The sequence below is a fragment of the Bombina bombina genome, chromosome 10 (genome assembly GCF_027579735.1).
Source record: "Bombina bombina isolate aBomBom1 chromosome 10, aBomBom1.pri, whole genome shotgun sequence".
Taxonomy (NCBI): domain Eukaryota; kingdom Metazoa; phylum Chordata; class Amphibia; order Anura; family Bombinatoridae; genus Bombina; species Bombina bombina.
The window spans coordinates 12178059-12198733 of record NC_069508.1 but is presented as its reverse complement, the minus strand read 5'-3'; the positions used below and the strand labels follow the sequence as shown (position 1 = coordinate 12198733).

Genomic DNA, 20675 nt, shown 5'->3' with positions numbered 1-20675 from the left:
TTATTTAAAGCTTAATAAGACAACCAAAGCACAATTACCCCCAAACGTTTCGGTACCCCTCTGGTACCTTTCTCAATGGGTTTATTCCAAATCTCCAACAAACGATCGCTTGTTGGAGATTTGGAATAAACCCATTGAGAAAGGTACCAGAGGGGTACCGAAACGTTTGGGGGTAATTGTGCTTTGGTTGTCTTATTAAGCTTTAAATAAAAGGACTTTTTTCTCAAGACTGGTGAGTGCAGCATTTTTTATTCTACATTGGAGTAAAATTTGATTGTGTATCTATTGGTTATGCAGCACCACGGCAGTTGTGTTAAGTCTTATGAAGTGCACCTGTAAATTGGATTGGTATATATATATGTATATATGTAACTGAACTATGCAGAGGTGTATTTCAGTTTTGTGCTGCCCTAGGCAGAGGCTACACCCTTCCCCAGCAATATGTCTGACAACCAAAGGCGTATGACACATGGACCACGCTAGAGAATCTGACAGCTTCATTTGCTTAACTATGGATTTTACAACATTGTAAATGTTAAAGGGACACTAAACCCAAAATTTTTCATTCCTGATTTAGATAGAGCATGCAATTTTAAGCAACTTTCTAATTTACTCCTATTATCAAATTTACTTCATTCTCTTGGTATCTTTATTTGAAATGCAAGAATTTAAGTTTAGATGCCGGCCCATTTTTGGTGAACAACCTGGGTTGTTCTTGCTGATTGGTGGATAAATTAATCCACCAATAAAAAAAATGCTGTCCACAGTTCTGAACCAAAAAAAGCTTAGATGCCTTCTTTTTCAAATAAAGCTAGCAAGAGAACAAAGAAAAATTGATATTAGGAGTAAATTAGAAAGTTGCTTAAAATTGCATGCTCTATCTAAATCATGAAAGAAAAATTTGGGTTCAGTGTCCCTTTAACTGTATAATATATATTTTATTGTAACCAATTATAAATAAGACATACAGTAGATATAGTAGATTATTTTGTTTGGTTTTTAGGAATTAATACATTTATGTTGTTTATAACTCTATCTATATAAGTCTGTATCACTGTAGGAGGCAGTGCGCTTCCACTTATAAACCATACCAGACAATGCACTTAAAGGGACAGTCTAGTCAAGACTAAACGTTCATGATTCAGATAGGGCACGCAGTTTTAAACAACCTTCCAATTAACCCATGAATCTCCACACCCAACATCTCAAAGTCCCCACTACACTATTAACTCTTAAACCACCAGCCCCCACACCCTAAACTCCCTACTAAATTATTAACCCCCAAACTGCTGCCACCCCCACCGCAAAGTAACCCCCTAACCTAAAATCCCCTGAGTTAACCCAAAATAGACTAACCCTACCTTTAAAAAAAAAAAACTTATCTGAGTAATTTAAAAAAAATCTAACCTTACCTTTAAAAACAAATAAAAAAATACCATTACTGTAAAAAAAAACTAACATTACAAAAAATAAACAAATGACTAAAAATAGTTATGCCAATTCTAAACCCCCACCCCAAAATAAATAAAACTATTCTAACACTAAACTACAAATAGCCCTTAAAGGGACCTTTTGTAGGGCATTGTTCTAAAGTGAACCAGCTCTTTATCTTAAAAAAAAACTACCACCTTCTAACATTAGTCCCCCACCCCATAAAAACAATCTTAAAAAACCTACTCTAGTAACTGCCCTGAAAAGGGCATTTGGCTGGGCATTGCCCTTAAAACGGCATTTAGCGCTTTTGCTACCCAGAGAAAATTAAAAAAAAAATCTAAAAAAACAAACAAACAAAACACCCAAAAAAACAACCTTGCACTAAACCCCAAGATGGTACTCACCAAAGATTAATCTGGGCAGCAGCGCTCCATCTTCATCCTAGGGTTGGTCCTTATTCTTATCTTCCACCTAGTGGTGTCCTTATTCTTATCTTCATCCTAGTGGTGGTCCTTATTCTTATCTTCATCCTAGTGGTGGTCCTTATTCTTATCTTCCACCTAGTGGTGTCCTTATTCTTATCTTCATCCTAGTGGTGGTCCTTATTCTTATCTTCATCCTAGTGGTGGTCCTTATTCTTATCTTCATCCTAGTGGTGGTCCTTATTCTTATCTTCATTCTAGTGGTGGTGGTCTTCATCTTCAGCTCTTCAATAACGATCCTCTTCATATAGGAGTACCCTTGCATTCCTATTGGCTGATTTCATATTCAAATCAGCCAATAGAAAAAGCTTTAATTTTTTTTTTTTTTTGGGGGGGGGGGGGGGGGGGGTAATGTTAAAAGCTGTTTTTCTGTTTGTTTTTTAAGAAAAAAAGCTGGTTCACTTTAGGGGGGTTTAGAATAGGCATAACATTGCATCACTTGTAATATGGATTTGAGCGTAAAGAAAACCACAGTCTTGGGATCGCATTTATGATAGTGCTCCTCTCGTAATCGAGGCTGAAATGTTTAATACATTGAAACATTTTAAGCATTTTGAAATGCAATTTGAATACAAAGTACAGCTATAATAATCTACTAGACCTGGACTTGCAGAAAAAGAATTAGTGGATGAGTTGAGGATCATTTTCCGCCTGACTGGTAAACCATAGTGACTTGTTTTCACTATCTATATAGTATAATCTAATGATTCAGTAGAAGCCATACGATGAAAGTCTAATTCCTCTCTTTACCGCCCCCCAGTATGGACGCAGACGGTACGCTCACAGTGGACTGGAACGAGTGGAGAGATCACTTTTTGTTCAATCCGGCAGATAACATAGAGGAAATCATTCGCTACTGGAAACACTCAACGGTGAGTGGCGCAGTTTTACTGGTGTGTGTTGTGGGAACTTGTGTATATAAAGCAGCACTGATCCCTGACACGTGATATGTAATACACAATATAAATAATGTAATTCACAATATACATAACACAGTGCACCTATGTCATACACAGTATACAAAATGTCATTCATACTATACATAACACACAGTGTACATAAGTCATACACACTGTATACCTAAGCTACGTCATACACACTATACATAATACACTGTACATACGTCATATACACTATGCATAACACACAGTATACATACTTCATACACACTATACATAACCAAGTATACATACTTTGTACACAAAAGGACGAAAAAACAAAGCCCAGAGCACCGGACTGTTGGATAAAAGTCAATCTTTATTGGTTCCTTTAAAAATACATGGCGTATCCCGGTTGCAACAATACCGGACAAGACAGGCTCCAGGTGTGGGTAGTCACGTACCCCTGGCTAGTGGCTTTGTACACACTATACATAACACAATGTACATAGATCAGACACACTATACATAACACACACTGTACATACGTCATACGCACTATACATAACACAATGTACATACATCAGACACACTATACATAAAACACACTGTACATACGTCATACGCACTATTCATAACACAATGTACATACATCAGACACACTATACATAACACACACTGTACATACGTCATATGCACTATACAGAACACACACTGTACATACGTCATACGCACTATACAGAACACACACTGTACATACGTCATATGCACTATACAGAACACACACTGTACATACATCAGACACACTATACATAACACACACTGTACATACGTCATATGCACTATACAGAACACACACTGTACATACGTCATACGCACTATACAGAACACACACTGTACATACGTCATACGCACTATACAGAACACACACTGTACATACGTCATACGCACTATACAGAACACACACTGTACATACGTCATACGCACTATACAGAACCCACACTGTACATAAGTCATACGTACTATACAGAACACACACTGTACATACGTCATACGTACTATACAGAACACACACTGTACATACGTCATACGTACTATACAGCACACACACTGTACCTACGTCATGCGCACTATACAGCACACGCGGTGTACCTACGTCATGCGCACTATACAGCACACGCGGTGTACCTACGTCATGCGCACTATACAGCACACGCGGTGTACCTACGTCATGCGCACTATACAGAACACACACTGTACATACGTCATACGTACTATACAGAACACACACTGTACATACGTCATACATACTATACAGAACACACACTGTACATACGTCATACGCACTATACAGAACACACACACTGTACATACGTCATACGTACTATACAGAACACACACTGTACATACGTCATACGTACTATACAGAACACACACTGTACATACGTCATACGTACTATACAGAACACACACTGTACATACGTACTATACAGAACACACACTGTACCTACGTCATGCGCACTATACAGCACACGCGGTGTACCTACGTCATGCGCACTATACAGCACACGCGATGTACCTACGTCATGCGCACTATACAGCACACACGGTGTACCTACGTCATGCGCACTATACAGCACACGCGGTGTACCTACGTCATGCGCACTATACAGCACACGCGGTGTACCTACGTCATGCGCACTATACAGCACACGCGGTGTACCTACGTCATGCGCACTATACAGCACACGCGATGTACCTACGTCATGCGCACTATACAGCACACGCGATGTACCTACGTCATGCGCACTATACAGCACACGCGGTGTACCTACGTCATGCGCACTATACAGCACACGCGGTGTACCAAGTGTTGTTTTTTCACAGGAGTCTGAGGACGGGGGTTACTCCCTGAAAACGTTAACTCTCTAAATAAAACACTTTTTTTTCACGGTGAGTGCTCTCTATGGACTTTTATGCTACATATTTCTGGGTAGCACCCAGACTTTATGCCTCGCAACAGTGAGTGCTGGTATTTCCCTACTGAATATAAATATACTAAAGCAGAGAAGGTAACCTAAGTTACAACATGGCAGCTCCCATTGTTTTATAGACACAAAGTTAATACTTATTTTATTAATATTTAAACAACATCTACGTGTTATTCTCAGCTTGATCTTTCATTTGAATGCTTCATTCTTTCTAACATTTATTTATTGTTTAATGTCCCTTTAAGCTGTTGAACACACAGCACCCCCTGAATGTTCTGCCATTGGCTGTGTGACACAAGCACCTTTCATCTCACTGCCCATCATGAGATTGGTCTTGTGTAATCCTATAATGCCCCACATACAATAAAGCGCTTTTTACTCTTGCAATACGGCACAAAAATATTATCTCATCTGTGACTGTTTATCGTACAGTAAAGTCAGAGACTGTACCTTGTGATAGCTATAGATGTGGTGTATTATTAGGTGCTGGATATAGGGGACAGTCTCACTATTCCTGATGAGTTTACAGAGGAGGAAAAGAAAACAGGACAGTGGTGGAGGCAGCTTTTGTCGGGAGCGATGGCCGGTGCAGTGTCTCGTACAGGAACAGCTCCCCTGGACCGTCTGAAAGTCATGATGCAGGTGAGACAGATCAGATATGTCTGTATATACCCAGATCCCCCTGCTGTCCAATGGTCAGGTCTTTCTAGCATCCACCTGCTAATCCCGCCGGAATGCACTGTTCTTCCCTGCCTATCCCCATAGGTCTGAAACACCACCTGCTTCCCCAACCAGACTGTACTGTCCTTCCCTGCCTATCCCCATACGTCTGAAACACCCACCTGCTTCCCCCGCCAGACTGCACCGTTCTTCCCTGCATATCCCCATAGGTCTGAAACACCACCTTCTTCCCTGCCAGACTGTACTGTCCGTCCCTGCCTATCCCCATAGGTCTGAAACACCCACCTGCTAATCCTGCCAGACTGTACTGTCCTTCCCTGCCTATCCCCATAGGTCTGAAACACCCACCTGCTTCCCCCGCCTGACTGCACTGTCCTCCCCTGCCTATCCCCATAGGTCTGAAACACCCACCTGCTAATCCTGCCAGACTTCACTGTTCTTCCCTACATATCCTCATAGGTCTAAAACACCACCTGCTTCCCCCGCCAGACTGTATTGTCCTTCCCTGCCTATCCCCATAGGTATGAAACACCCACCTGCTTCCCCCGCCAGACTGTACCGTCCTTCCCTGCCTATCCCCATAGGTCTGAAACACCCACCTGCTTCCCCCACCAGACTACTATCCTTCCCTGCCTATCCCCATAGGTCTGAAACACCCACCTGCTTCCCCCGCCAGACTGTACTGTCCTTCCTTGCATATCCCAATAGGTCTGAAATACCCACCTGCTTCCCCTGCCAGACTGCTCTAACTGACCATCCCCCTGCTTGCTGACCAGCCTCCTGTTTGCTGACCCACCCCCTGCTTACTGACCTGCCCCCTGCTTGCTGACCATCCCCCTGCTTGCTGACCATCCCCCTGCTTGCTGACCCGCCCCCTGCTTGCTGACCATCCTCTTGCTTACTGATCAGATATTTGATAACATGTAACATCTGTGTCTGGCAATATCAAACTGCCTGTGGTTTTGTAATGCTTTTAGGTTCATGGAACTAAAGGAAACTCTAACATGCTAGCCGGCCTGAAGCAGATGGTGAAGGAGGGGGGCATCCGCTCTCTGTGGAGGGGCAATGGGGTTAATGTCATCAAAATTGCACCTGAGACGGCCATGAAATTCTGGGCTTATGAGCAGGTACGTGCGGCACTAAACTGTGTGTGTAAATGTGTACGTGTGCACGCTAAACTGTGTGTGTAAATGTGTACGTGTTCGCTAAACTGTGTGTGTAAATGTGTACGTGTTCGCTAAACTGTGTAGGTAAATGTGTATGTGTGCACGCTAAACTGTGTATATAAATATGCACGTGTACGCACGCTAAACTGTGTATATAAATATGCACGTGTGCACACTAAACTGTGTGTGTAAATGTGTATGTGTGCACGCTAAGCTGTGTATGTAAATGTGTATGTGTGCACGCTAAACTGTGTATGTAAATGTGTACATGTGCGCTAAACTGTGTATATAAATATGTACGTGCGGCACTAAACTGTGTATGTAAATGTGTATGTGTGCACGCTAAACTGTGTGTGTAAATGTGTACATGCTAAACTGTGCACGCTAAACTGTGTGTGTAAATGTGTACGTGTGCACGCTAAACTGTGTGTGTAAATGGTGTACGTGTGCGATAAACTGTGTATGTGTGCATCCTAAGCTGTGTATGTAAATGTGAACGTGTGCATGCTAAACTGTGTATATAAATATGTACGTGCGGCACTAAACTGTGTATGTAAATATGTATGTGTGCACGCTAAACTGTGTGTGTAAATGTGTATATGCTAAAATGTGTGTGTGCACGCTAAACTGTGTATGTGTGCATGCTAAACTGTGTATGTGTGCACGCTAAACTGTGTGTGTAAATGTGTATGTGTGCACGCTAAACTGTGTGTGTAAATGTGTATGTGTGCACGCTAAACTGTGTGTGTAAATGTGTATGTGTGCACGCAAAAACTGTCTGTGTAAATGTGTACGTGTGCACGCTAAACTGTGTGTGTAAATGTGTACGTGTCAGTGACGTGCGGTGAGGTCAGAGGCTGGTGAGGCACCGGCTATGTTACACCAGAGAAACACATATATGAACTCAATAGAGGTAGCTTAAATTAAACTAAAGCATTATTTCTCAATCATGGGCCTCAAGGACCCCCAACAGGGCAGGTTTTCATTATAGCTGAATCAGTGCACAGGAGAAATAATTAGCTGATGGGTGAGAGCAAGTTAGTAAATTGGGTGTTACTGGTCAGCTGATTACTTCACCTGTGCACTGGTTCAGCTAGAATGAAAACCTGGCCTGTTGGGGGTACTTGAGAACCGTGGTTCAAACTGCCCTTGCATAACTTTGCACACAAATGCACAAGACATGAAACCAAGCAACAAAAGCCTTAAAGGGACACTGAACCCAAATTTTTTCTTTTGTGATTCAGATAGAGCATGACATTTTAAGCAACTTTCTAATTTACTCCTATTATCAATTTTTCTTTATTCTCTTGGTATCTTTATTTGAAATGCAAGAATGTAAGTTTAGATGCCGGACCATTTTTGGTGAACAACCTGGGTTGTCCTTGCTGATTGGTGGATAAATTCATCTACCAATAAAAAGTGCTGAACAGAGTCCTGAACCAAGAAAAAAGCTTAGATGTCTTCTTTTACAAATAAAGATAGCAAGAGAACGAAGAAAAAATGATAATAGGAGTAAATTAGATAGAGCATGACATTTTATGCAACTATCTGAATCATGAAAAAAAAAATTGGGTTCAGTGTCCCTTTAAGTAAATAATCTGCATCTCAATGACATACATGGAAAAAAACAGGTTCTATATCCCAGTGAATTGAAAGAGGATAATTTCAGGCAGAGGATATAACTATCTGATAGAACCTACAAGTAAAATGCACAAAGTAAAACAATGCCAGTAACAGTAGGAGCCACATGTATTACCAATAAGAATGGGCAGATATAAATGAAACCTAATTATTCTATAATAAATTCCCCTCAAGACTCAGAAGGTCAATCTTGTACCAACTTAACCTGATGGAACTAGGAAGAAGAGATCTAGCAATTGTAATGGTCACTGTTGGACCTTACCAGTAATATTATGGAATAAAAAAAAATGATTAAAAACGTAGCTTCCTTTTACAACAGGTGAGGTCACTCTTGCGCCTCATTTGTCACTTTAAATTATAGAAGGGATTATAGATTTACTGAACTAGCATAAATTATGCCTCAGCCCCCCTGCAATAAATAATGCCCCAGCCCCCCCATAATAAATTATGCTCCCAGCCCCCAGCAATAAATGATTCCCCCAGCCCCCCTGCAATAAAATGATGACCCCAGCCATAAATTATGCCCCCAGCCCCCCTGCAATAAAATGATATCCCCAGCCCTGCTGCAATAAAATGATGCCCCCAGCAATAAAATGATGCTCCCAGCAATAAAATGATGCCCCCAGCCCCCTGCAATAAAATGATGATCCCAGCAATACAATGATGCCCCCAGCCCCCTGCAATAAATGATGCCCCCAGCCCCCCTGCAATAAAATGATGCCCCCAGCCCCCTGCAATAAATTATACACCCAGACTCATGCAATACAATTAACAGTGATCCACATATAAAAATAACTATAATTAAACAAAGAAAAACAATACTGTCTGGTGGAAAGATAAATATTTAATAGTGTTTAAACCTGTTGAAATTTACAAAGGCAAAAACACGCACATGTTAGACTTTACAGTCTGTGGTATTTCCCTATAAACCACAGCAGGGACAACATTCTGCTGCAATGGCAGATGGCAAAATTAGAAGCAAATTGTTATTGCTGTTTTTGATTCTCTTGTTCCAGATAGTTCAGCACTTCCTCTCTGTACACTTTTCAAATCTTCAGGCCGCAATGCCCTAATAACCACAAATACTAGCTAAACCCAGCCCTAGCGTAATCTGTCTGATAAAAGTACAATTTATGTGTGCATGCTAATACGTGAGTGCGTTAAACTGTGTGTGTAAATGTGTATGTGTGCATGCTAATACGTGAGTGTGCTAAACTGTGTGTGTGTGTGTGTGTAAATGTATACGTGAGTGCGCTAAACTGTGTGTGTGTAAATGTGTACGTGAGTGCGCTAAACTGTGTGTTTGTAAATATGTACTGTGCATCCACACAGGAATACAAACTTCCTAAATAAATACTTAAGTGTTGTACAGAGAAAGGACAGCACTATTTAGCATAAATACATTGTTGGTACAATCTGTGTGTATGCAATCTGTATTTCTTTCATATAGATGGTGAGAGTCCATGATCCATTACTCCTGGGAATTACTAGGAGGAGGCAAAGAAACCCCTCCCACCAGTACCTCAGTCTTGTCTTTTCCTCTGCTGAAGGTGATCGAATGATGAAGATGTGCATTTGATTCTTCAGAGAGAGGGGTTTTCAGATCGTTGTATTGGAAGTGACATATATTTTCACCAGTGGAGATTTAGCCATGGGGGGTCCCAAGGCTTCTGCCTGTCGATGTACTCCTATTCCAGTTCCTCTCCTGTTATGTTTCTCTCCCCTCTCTCTATTCTCTCTCTCCCCCTCTCTCCCCCTTCTCTCTTCTCTCTCTCTGATTTTTTATAATAAGGGTTATTATCATTTAACTTCATCTCTCATCTTCATCCGCTTATCCGGGGTCGGGTCGCGGGGATTCCTTTCCCTGGCCACATTAACCAGCTCTGACTGGGGAATCCCAAGGTGTTTTCCAGGCCAGTGTGGAGATACAATCCCTCCACCTAGTCCTGGGTCTTCCCCGAGGCCTTCTCCCAGCCGGACATGTCTGGAACACCTCCCTAGGGAGGCGCCCAGGGGCATCCTTACCAGATGTCCGAACCACCTCAACTGGCTCCTTTTTACGTAAGGGAGAAGCGGCTCTAATCAGAGTTCCTCACGGATGACTGAGCTTCTCACCCTATCCATAAGGGCGACGCCAGCCACCTTCCTGAGAAAACCCATTTCGTCCGCTTGTACCCTGCGATCTCGTTCTTTCGGTCATGACCCATCCTTCATGATCATTGGTGAGGGTAGGAACAAAGATTGACCAGTAGAGCGAGAGCTTTGCCTTCTGGCTCAGCTCTCTTTTCATCACAATGGTGCGGTAAAGCAAATGCAACACTGGCCCCCACTGCTCCGATTCTCCAGACAATCTCACGCTCCATTGTCCCCTCACTCGCGAACAAAACCCAAAAGTACTTAAACTCCTTCACTTGGGGTAAGGACTCATTCCCTACCTGGAGTGTGCAATCCACTGGTTTCCTGCTGAGAGTCATGGCCTCAGATTTAGAGGTGCTAATCCTCATCCCAGCCGCTTCACACTTGGCTGTGAACCGATCCAGTGAGTGCTGAAGGTCACTAACCGATGATACCATCAGGACCACATCATCTGCAAAAAGCAGTGATGAGATCCTCAGCCCACCGTACTGCAACCTATCCGCTCCATGGCTACGCCTCGATATCCTGTCCATGAATATCACGAACAGGATTGGTGATAAAGAGCAGCCCTGGCTGAGGCCAATCCCCACCGGAAACAAATCCAACTTACTGCCAAGAATCCAGACACAGCTCTCGCTTTGAACGTACAGCGATTGGATGGCCCTGAGAAGAGACCCCATACTCCCGCAGCACCTCCCACAGAATTTCCCAGGGTACCTGGTCATATGCCTTCTCCAGTTCCACAAAACACATGCAGACTGGATGGGCATACTCCCAGGCCCCCTCCAAGATCCTTGCAAGCGTAAAGAGCTGGTCTGTTGTTCCCGGGCCAAGATGAAATATGCATTGTTCCTCTTCAATCTGAGGTTTGACTATCAGCCGAACCCTCCTTTCCAGCACCTTAGAGTAGACTTTACCAGGGAGACTGAGAAGTGTGATACCCCTGTAATTGGCATACACTCGCTGGTCCCCCTTTTTGAACAGGGGAACCACCACCCCGGTCTGCCACTCCTTTAGCACTGTCCCAGACTCCCACGCAATGTTGAAGAGACGTGTCAACCAAGACAGCCCTTCCCCACCCAAAGCTTTCAGCATTTCTGGACGGATCTCGTCAGTCCCAGGGGCTTTGCCACTGTGGAGATGTTTGACTACCTCAGTGACCTCTGCCAGTGAAATTGACGATGACCCTCTAGCTCTGCCTCTATCATAGAGGACGTGTGAGTCGGATTTATGAGTTCCTTAAAATGCTCCTTGCACCGCCTGACTACGTCCTCAGTTAAGGTAAACAGTGTCCCATCCATACTATACACAGCTTGGATGGTTCCCCATTTCCCCCTTCAGAGGTGCTGAACGGTTTTCCAGAAGCACCTTGGTGCCGACCAAAAGTCTTTCTCCATAGCATATTCAAACTTCTCCTACACCCGCTGACACGGCAGTAGCTGCAGCCTTCTGGGCCCGTCGATACCCTGCAACTGCCTCCGGAGTCCTCTGGGATAACATATCCCTAAAGAACTCCTTCAGTCGGACAGCTTCCCTGACCACCGGTGTCCACCTAAGACCTTGAGACCACAGCTTACCACCGCAGCTTCAGCAATGGAAGCTTTGAACATTGCCCACTCAGGTTCAATGGTGATCAGTTGACAACTCCGCCCCTCTCTTCACCCGGGTGTCCAAAACATATGGCCTCAGATCGGACGATACGATCACAAAATCGACCTTCGGCCTAGGATGCTCTGGTACCACGTACACTTATGAGCATCCTTATGTTAGAACATAGTGTTTTGTTATAGACAATCCATGACTAGCACAGAAGTCCAACAACAAACAACAAATCTGGTTTATATAATGGAGGCCGTTCCTTCCAATCACACCTCTCCAGGTATCTCCATCGTTGCCCATGTGGGTGTTGAAGTCTCCCAGCAGAACAATAGAGTCCCCTACTGGAGCCTCATGCAGGACTCCATTCAGGGTCTCTAAGAAGGTTGAATACTCAGAACTGCTGTTTGGTGCATATGCACAAACAGTCAGAGTTTTCCCCCCTGCCACCCTTAAGCGTAGGAAGGAAACCCTCTCATTCATCAGGGTAAACTCCAACGCAGCATTGCTCAACCAGGGGTTTGTGAGTATCCCCACACCCACCTGGCGCCTCTCACCCTGGGCAACTTCAGAAAAGAATAGAGTCCAACCCCTATTCAGGAGTATGGTTCCAGAACAGAGGGTGTGCGTAGAGGTAAGCCCCACCAGATCCAACTGGTAGTGCTCCACCTCCCACACATTCTCCGGCTCTTTGCCTCCCAAAGAGGTGACATTGCACGTCCCCAGAGTCAACTTCTGCTACCCTGATCTGCTCCGTCAAGGCCCCTGACCTTCACTCCCACCCGTATGACAGTGCTCCCGACCCATGCAATTTTTCCTGTGAGTGGTGGGCCCACAAGATTAAGAGGAGTGAGATGCCACATAATTCTTTCGGGCTGTGCCCAACCGTGCTCCGTGGCAAACCCAGCAACCAGGCGCTCGATGACGAGCCTGCCGTCTGGGCCTGGCTCCAGACGGGGGCCCCGGGCTTCCTCCGGGCCGGGTCTCATTTCCTCTACTAGTTTTCTTCATGGGTCTTTTTTGAACCATTCTTTGTCTGGCACCTCATCTGAGACCACTCTGCCATGGGATACCCTACCAGGAGCACAAGGCTCCAGACAACACAGCTCTCAGGTTCATAGGGACACCCAAACCTCTCCACCACGATAAGGTGATGTTTTTTAATTTCTTTATTATTAGTTTATTTGCAGTTATGGAGCCTTATAATTATGTCCCTAAATCTGCCTTTGAAGCTGGGTCATTTGAACATTTTACTACCAGTATTAAATGTTTATATTCGTATATGCTAAGGTATTTCCTTCAGAGATCCTATGCAATAAATGTACTAATGTTTTAATGCATGCTGATAACTACTACTACTACTATTTATTGCTTCAAAGTTCTTCTTTTTAGCCCCTTTAGATAGAAGCTTAATCCCCCTTGGTGGGGGGGGGGGGGGCTTTTTTGCAAACAAGTTTTCAGTCCAGTAATATCTACTGCTGTTGCTTGATATTTTGGATATATAGTATTTCTGGGCAGTTTTCTTATGATTCTGCCAGTGAAGATTAAGGGGGGGTAGTTATCAAGCCGTCAACCTCAAATACGCTGGAATTCCACAGCGTATTTGTGGCAAGGCTGATTCGCCTTAGTTATCAAAGGCTACAGACCGGCAAAAGTAGAATTTTGTGACGTAAACTTCGATCCGACGGACTCAGTCCGACACAGATCGATTCTTACGTCACTCCAGATGTTCCGCACACAAGTGCGGCACAATCTGACTACTTTTGCTAGTTATCAAAAAACTAGCAGGTATGCTCGGCACTTTTACGGCCCAGCGTACCTGGTTTTCAAACCGCCACCCTGGAGGCGGTGGATCCCATAGGAATCAATGGGAGTCTGACCATAGCGAAAGTACAAGTTCGCTGCTGCCAGACATCCCATTGATTTCTAAGGGAGCTGTCTACACCTAACACCCTAACATGTACCCCGAGTCTAAACACCTCTAATCTGTCCCCCCCCTACACCGCCGCAACTAAATAAAATGATTAACCCCTAAACCGCCGCTCACGGAGCCCACCGCAAGCTACTCTATATATATTAACCCCTAAACCGCCGCTCCCGGAGCCCACCGTCGCCACCTATAATAAATTTATTAACCCCTATCCTGCCCCCCACTACACCGCCGCCACTGTAATAAAATTATTAACCCCTAAACCTAAGTCTAACACTAACCCTAACACCCCCTAACTTAAATATTAATTAAATAAATCTAAATAATATTTCTATTATTAACTAAATGAATCCTATTTAAAACTAAATACTTACCTTTAAAATAAACCCTAATATAGCTACAATATAAATAATAATTATATTGTAGCTATCTTAGGATTTATTTTTATTTTACAGGTACCTTTCAATTTATTTTAACTAGGTACAATAGCTATTTAATAGTTATTAACTATTTAATAGCTTACCTAGCTAAAATAAAGAGAAATGTAACTGTAAAATAAAAACTTACCTAAGTTACAATTACACCTAACACTACACTATACTTTAATAAATTATTCCTATTTAAAACTAAATACCTGTAAAATAAACCCTAAGATAGCTACAATATAATTAATAATTACATTGTAGCTATCTTAGGATTTATATTTATTTTACAGGTAACTTTGTATTTATTTTAGCTAGTTATAATAGTTATTAAATAGTTATTAACTATTTAATAACTACATAGCTAAAAGAAATACAAAATTACCTGTAAAATAAATCCTAACCTAAGTTACAATTAAACCTAACACTACACTATCATTAAATAAATTAACTACAAATAACTACAATTAAATACAATTACATAAACTAACTAAAGTACAAAAAATAAAAAAAGCTAAGTTACAAAAAAAAAAAAATAAGTTACAAACATTTAAAAAAATATTACAACAATTTTAAGCTACTTACACCTAATCTAAGCCCCCTAGTAAAATAACAAACCCCCCAAAATAAAAAAATGCCCTACCCTATTCTACATTAAAAATGTTCAAAGCTCTTTTACCTTACCAGCCCTTAAAAGGGCCATTTGTGGGGGCATGCCCCAAAGAATTCAGCTCTTTTGCCTGTAAAAGAAAAATACAACCCCCCCAACATTAAAATCCACCACCCACATACCCCTAATCTAACCCAAACCCCCCTTAAAATAACCTAACACTAATCCCCTGAAGATCATCCTACCTTTAGTCGTCTTCACTCAGCCGAGCCACCGATGGAACTGAAGAGGAGACCCGGACCGGCAGAAGTGATCATCCAAGGGGCGCTGAAGAAATCTTCCATCCGATGAAGTGATCCTCCAAGCGGCGCTGAAGAAATCTTCCATCCGGGCGATGTCATCTTCCAAGAGGCGCTGAAGAAGTTTTCTATCTGGGCGAGGTCATCTTCGAAGCCGGGTCTTGAATCTTCATCCCGCTGACGCGGAACATCCTTCTTTCCCGACGGACTACCGACGAATGAAGGCTCCTTTAAGGGACGTCATCCAAGATGGCGTCCCTTCAATTCCGATTGGCTGATAGGATTCTATCAGCCAATCGGAATTAAGGTAGGAAAAATCTGATTGGCTGATTGAATCAGCCAATCAGATTCAAGTTCAATCCGACTGGCTGATCCAGTCAGCCAATCAGATTGAGCTCGCATTCTATTGGCTGTTCCGATCAGCCAATAGAATGCGAGCTCAATCTGATTGGCTGACTGGATCAGCCAGTCGGATTGAACTTGAATCTGATTGGCTGATTCAATCAGCCAATCAGATTTTTCCTACCTTAATTCCGATTGGCTGATAGAATCCTATCAGCCAATCGGAATTGAAGGGACGCCATCTTGGATGACGTCCCTTAAAGGAGCCTTCATTCGTCGGTAGTCCATCGGGAAAGAAGGATGTTCCGCGTCGGCGGGATGAAGATTCAAGACCCGGCTTCGAAGATGACCTCGCCCGGATAGAAGACTTCTTCAGCGCCTCTTGGAAGATGACGTCGCCCGGATGGAAGATTTCTTCAGCGCCCCTTGGATGATCACTTCTGCCGGTCCGGGTCTCCTCTTCAGTTCCATCGGTGGCCCGGCTGAGTGAAGACGACTAAAGGTAGGATGATCTTCAGGGGATTAGTGTTAGGTTATTTTAAGGGGGGTTTGGGTTAGATTAGGGGTATGTGGGTGGTGGGTTTTAATGTTGGGGGGGTTGTATTTTTCTTTTACAGGCAAAAGAGCTGAATTCTTTGGGGCATGCCCCCACAAAAGGCCCTTTTAAGGGCTGGTAAGGTAAAAGAGCTTTGAACTTTTTAAATGTAGAATAGGGTAGGGCATTTTTTTATTTTGGGGGGGTTTGTTATTTTATTAGGGGGCTTAGATTAGGTGTAAGTAGCTTAAAATTGTTGTAATATTTTTTTAAATGTTTGTAACTTTTTTTTTTTTTTGTAACTTAGCTTTTTTATTTTTTGTACTTTAGTTAGTTTATGTAATTGTATTTAATTGTAGTTATTTGTAGTTAATTTATTTAATTTATTTAATGATAGTGTAGGATTTATTTTACAGGTAATTTTGTATTTCTTTTAGCTAGGTAGTTATTAAATAGTTAATAACTATTTAATAACTATTCTAACTAGCTAAAATAAATACAAAGTTACCTGTAAAATAAATATAAATCCTAAGATAGCTACAATGTAATTATTAATTATATTGTAGCTATCTTAGGGTTTATTTTACAGGTAAGTATTTAGTTTTAAATAGGAATAATTTATTTAATGATAGTGTAGTGTTAGGGGTAATTGTAACTTAGGTTAGTTTTTATTTTACAGGTAAATTTCTCTTTATTTTAGCTAGGTAAGCTATTAAATAGTTAATAACTATTTAATAGCTATTGTACCTAGTTAAAATAAATTGAAAGGTACCTGTAAAATAAAAATAAATCCTAAGATAGCTACAATATAATTATTATTTATATTGTAGCTATATTAGGGTTTATTTTATAGGTAAGTATTTAGTTTTAAATAGGATTAACTTAGTTAATAATAGAAATATGATTTAGATTTATTTAATTAATATTTAAGTTAGGGGGGTGTTAGGGTTAGTGTTAGACTTAGGTTTAGGGGTTAATAATTTTATTACAGTGTCGGCGGTGTAGTGGGGGGCAGGATAGGGGTTAATAAATGTATTATAGGTGGCGACGGTGTAGGGGGGGCAGGATAGGGGTTACTAGGTATAATGTAGGTGGCAGCGGTGTCCGGGAGCGGCGGTTTAGGGGTTAATACATTTATAAGACTTGCGGCGGGGTCTAGGAGCGGCGGTTTAGGGGTTAATACATTTATAAGACTTGCGGCGGGGTCTAGGAGCGGCGGTTTAGGGGTTAATACATTTATAAGACTTGCGGCGGGGTCTAGGAGCGGCGGTTTAGGGGTTAATACATTTATCAGAGTTGCGGCAGGGTCTAGGAGCGGCGGTTTAGGGGTTAGTAACTTTATTTAGTTGCGGGGGGCTCCGGGGGCGCCGGAATAGGGGGTAGAACAGTGCAGTTTAGTGTGAGTGCTTAGTGACAGGCTAGCAATAAAGCTGGGAAAAAGCCGAAGAGCAGCGAGATCGGATGAGTGATAACTCTCACAGTCCGCTGCTCATCGCCCCGCGGCTTTTTGACAGCTTTGTTTGATAACTTATGCGTATTTTTTCAGGTCCGCGGCGGCGAAGGTAGGCGAGCTTAGGCGGGTGTATTGGGCCGGAGAAGGCAGGAAAGTTGACACGATGATAACTACCCCCCAATGTGTGCAAATGCTGTCTTTTGTGAGGTCTTTTTTGACATCATTCATTGATGATACAGTATATCTTTCTAGAAGAGCATTATAACTAGAATCTGCTGATTTCCAGACTCTTATCTCCTTCTATACAGGGAACGTTTTCCTTCCATAAGGCAGGGAGAGTCCACAACTTCATTCCTTACTGTTGGGAAATTCAACACCTGACCACCAGGAGGAGGCAAAGACACCCCAGCCAAAAGGCTTAAATATCCCTCCCTCTTCCCCTATCCCCCAGTCATTCTTTGCCTTTTGTCACTATAGGAGGTGGCAGAGAAGTGTCAGAAGATTTGGATAGTCCTGTAAGAGACTGGAGTTTTTAGTAATCATGTCAACCTCTCAGTGAGAGTATTGGAGATGCAGGGAAAGTTTTTCTTCGAACCCATTCAGACTGTTGCCTAACAGCCCATGAGCAATCAGAGTTGACAAGTTTCACTGCTTGCTGTTACACACTCAAGTCAATGTCAGAGGCGTTGCTGCAAGACTGTCACACTTGAGAGGTTGTGCCTGTTCCACAGCATGGATCCTGGAGGTTAAGACTGTTTTATATATACACTTTTGCTATACAGGGTCACAGTGTGGCTCCTTTATGCCTCTATAGGATCAAGGGTTAATATCATCTCCTTCAGGGAGATTATTTGAACAGCTAGGGGCTATTTATAACTGCTTTAATGTGAGGGGTTTTGGGCTCATAGACTATGTGCTTTGTCTTGGAACAAACCGGTTTCACTTTCGTTTTTGAGTGTTGCGCAGCTCCTAATAGCTTAGCACCTTTTTTAAAGCAGGGGAAGTCCTGTCTTATGCACCACGTGACCGGGTGCGGTCTTTTCAATTTCCTACGATTCTACTGCGGACATCACTCCTAAGGAGAGCATTTTCACTATTAGCTGTCTGGGTCTAGGAGGTGGTGAGTGCCCCAGCCATTGGGATTATAAAGGTGCCGTTTTTTTAATAAAAGCGTTCTTTTCTGTCTGTCCTTCTGTGAATATATCTTAGCTATGGAGGACTCTGATACTACATTAGAAGGTTCCGCTCCTTCTGTACTGATGAATAATTCCTGTTTATATTGTGAGGAGGCTGTGGTTTGCCCTCCTGCTCAATTTTGTTCCATTTGTCTAAGCACTGTTCTAAAGTCTAAGAAGGGAGACAAGCCTGCTAATACTCATAGTGCTATTAGCCCCTCTGAGTCGTCTACCTCTCAGGAATCTGTGTCCAGAGAGATTACTACCCTTTCTACACTACCTGCTCCACATGCAGTTCCCTATGGCTCAACTAATCCTCCACCTGGAGGGGGCTTTTTTCCCTGCGGACTTTACTGCACAGTTACAATCGTCGGTGTCTGCGGCCCTGAGTGCCTTACCTCCCTCTAGCAAACGTAAGAGATGGGTTAAACATAGTTCTCCTGACCTAGAGTCATCTAAATATTAGTCGGATTTAGCTACCATGTCCCAGCTATCCAAGGATGAGTTAACCTCTGTAGTTTCAGAGGGTGAACTTTCTAAGTCGGAGACTTCAGTTTCTAAACCTCCTTCAGCAGAGGAACCCTCCTTTAGATTTAAAATTGAGCATCTGCGTTTTTTATTAAAGGACGTTCTGTCTACGCTAGAGGTTCCAGAGGCTACACTCCCTGAGGAACCTTAGATCCTAAAATTAGACAGGGTTTATGAAGACCGGAAGGTCCCTCTGACTTTTCCTGGGCCAGTTAAATGGCGAACATTATTAGTAACGAATGGTAAAGAATAGGAACTTTTTTTTTCCCCCTCGTTTGCTTTTAAAAAATTATTCCCGGTCCCTGACACTCAATTGGATTTGTGGGGCCCCATCCCTATGGTGAATGGCGCTATTACTACCCTGGCTTAGCATACTACTATTCCCCTGGAGGATAGTTCTTCTTTTAGAGAGCCTAAGGATAAGAAAATGGAAACTTTTCTGAGGAAGATGTTTCAACATACAGGGTTTTTATTTCAACTGGTGGCAGCTGTACCCTTGGTTGCTGGAGCAGCTACCTACTGGTTCGACACTGTCTGAGCTCATTGAGGTGGAAACTCCCCTCAAGGATATTCAGGAGAGAATTAAAGCTCTAAGAATTGCTAACTCCTTCATTCTCTTCCTTTCAAGGGGAAGATTTTATTCGGTCCAGGGCTGGACTCCATTATTTCTATGGTTACCAGAGGGAAGGGTGCCTTCCTACTATAAAAAGAATAGGGATGGCATCATCTAATTTTCGTTCTTTTTGTTCTGACAAATCGCATTGACAGCAATCCTCATCCAAGTCTGAGCAGCCCAAGAGTACTTGGAAGCCAGCTCAGTCCTGGAATAAGTCCAAACAGACTAAGAAGCCCACCGAGAACAAATAAGCATGAAGGGGCAGCCCCGGATCTGGGATCAGATCGTGTAGGGGGCAGTCTCTCTCTTTTTACAGACGCTTGGTTCCAGGATGTACAGGATCCTTGGGTCCTTGAGGTTGTATCTCAGGAATACAGGATAGGATTCAAATCTCATCCACCCAGGGGCAGATTCCTACTCTCTAGACTGTCTACAAGACCAGAGAAGAGGACTGCCTTTTTAGATTGCATACAGGATCTCTTCTCTCTAGGAGTATTTGTCCCGGTACCTACAGCAGAAAGAGGTTTGGGGTTTTATTCAAACCTTTTCGTGGTTCCAAAAAAGGAGGGAACTTTTCGTCCAATTCTGGAGTCAAAGTGCCTAAACAAGTTTCTGAGTGTTCCCTCTTTCAAGATGGAGACAATACGGTCAATCCTTCCTCTGGTTCAGGAAGAACAGTTTATGACCACCATAAACCTGAAGGATGCATACCTTCACGTTCCGATACACAGGGAGCATTTTCAGTTCCTGAGGCTTTCCT

At 42.7% G+C, this 20675-nt stretch overlaps 1 protein-coding gene across 1 annotated transcript in view; it reads left to right on the top strand.

Annotated features, from left to right (window-relative positions):
* The window catches only part of SLC25A24 (solute carrier family 25 member 24), a 48534-nt gene that overhangs the window by 15011 nt on the left and 12848 nt on the right, over nucleotides 1–20675 (top strand). The window contains exons 4-6 of the mRNA XM_053693785.1: nucleotides 2677–2788; nucleotides 5269–5427; nucleotides 6444–6593. Coding sequence (XP_053549760.1) covers nucleotides 2677–2788; nucleotides 5269–5427; nucleotides 6444–6593 — 421 coding nt within the window. The remainder of the gene's footprint in view (nucleotides 1–2676; nucleotides 2789–5268; nucleotides 5428–6443; nucleotides 6594–20675) is intronic.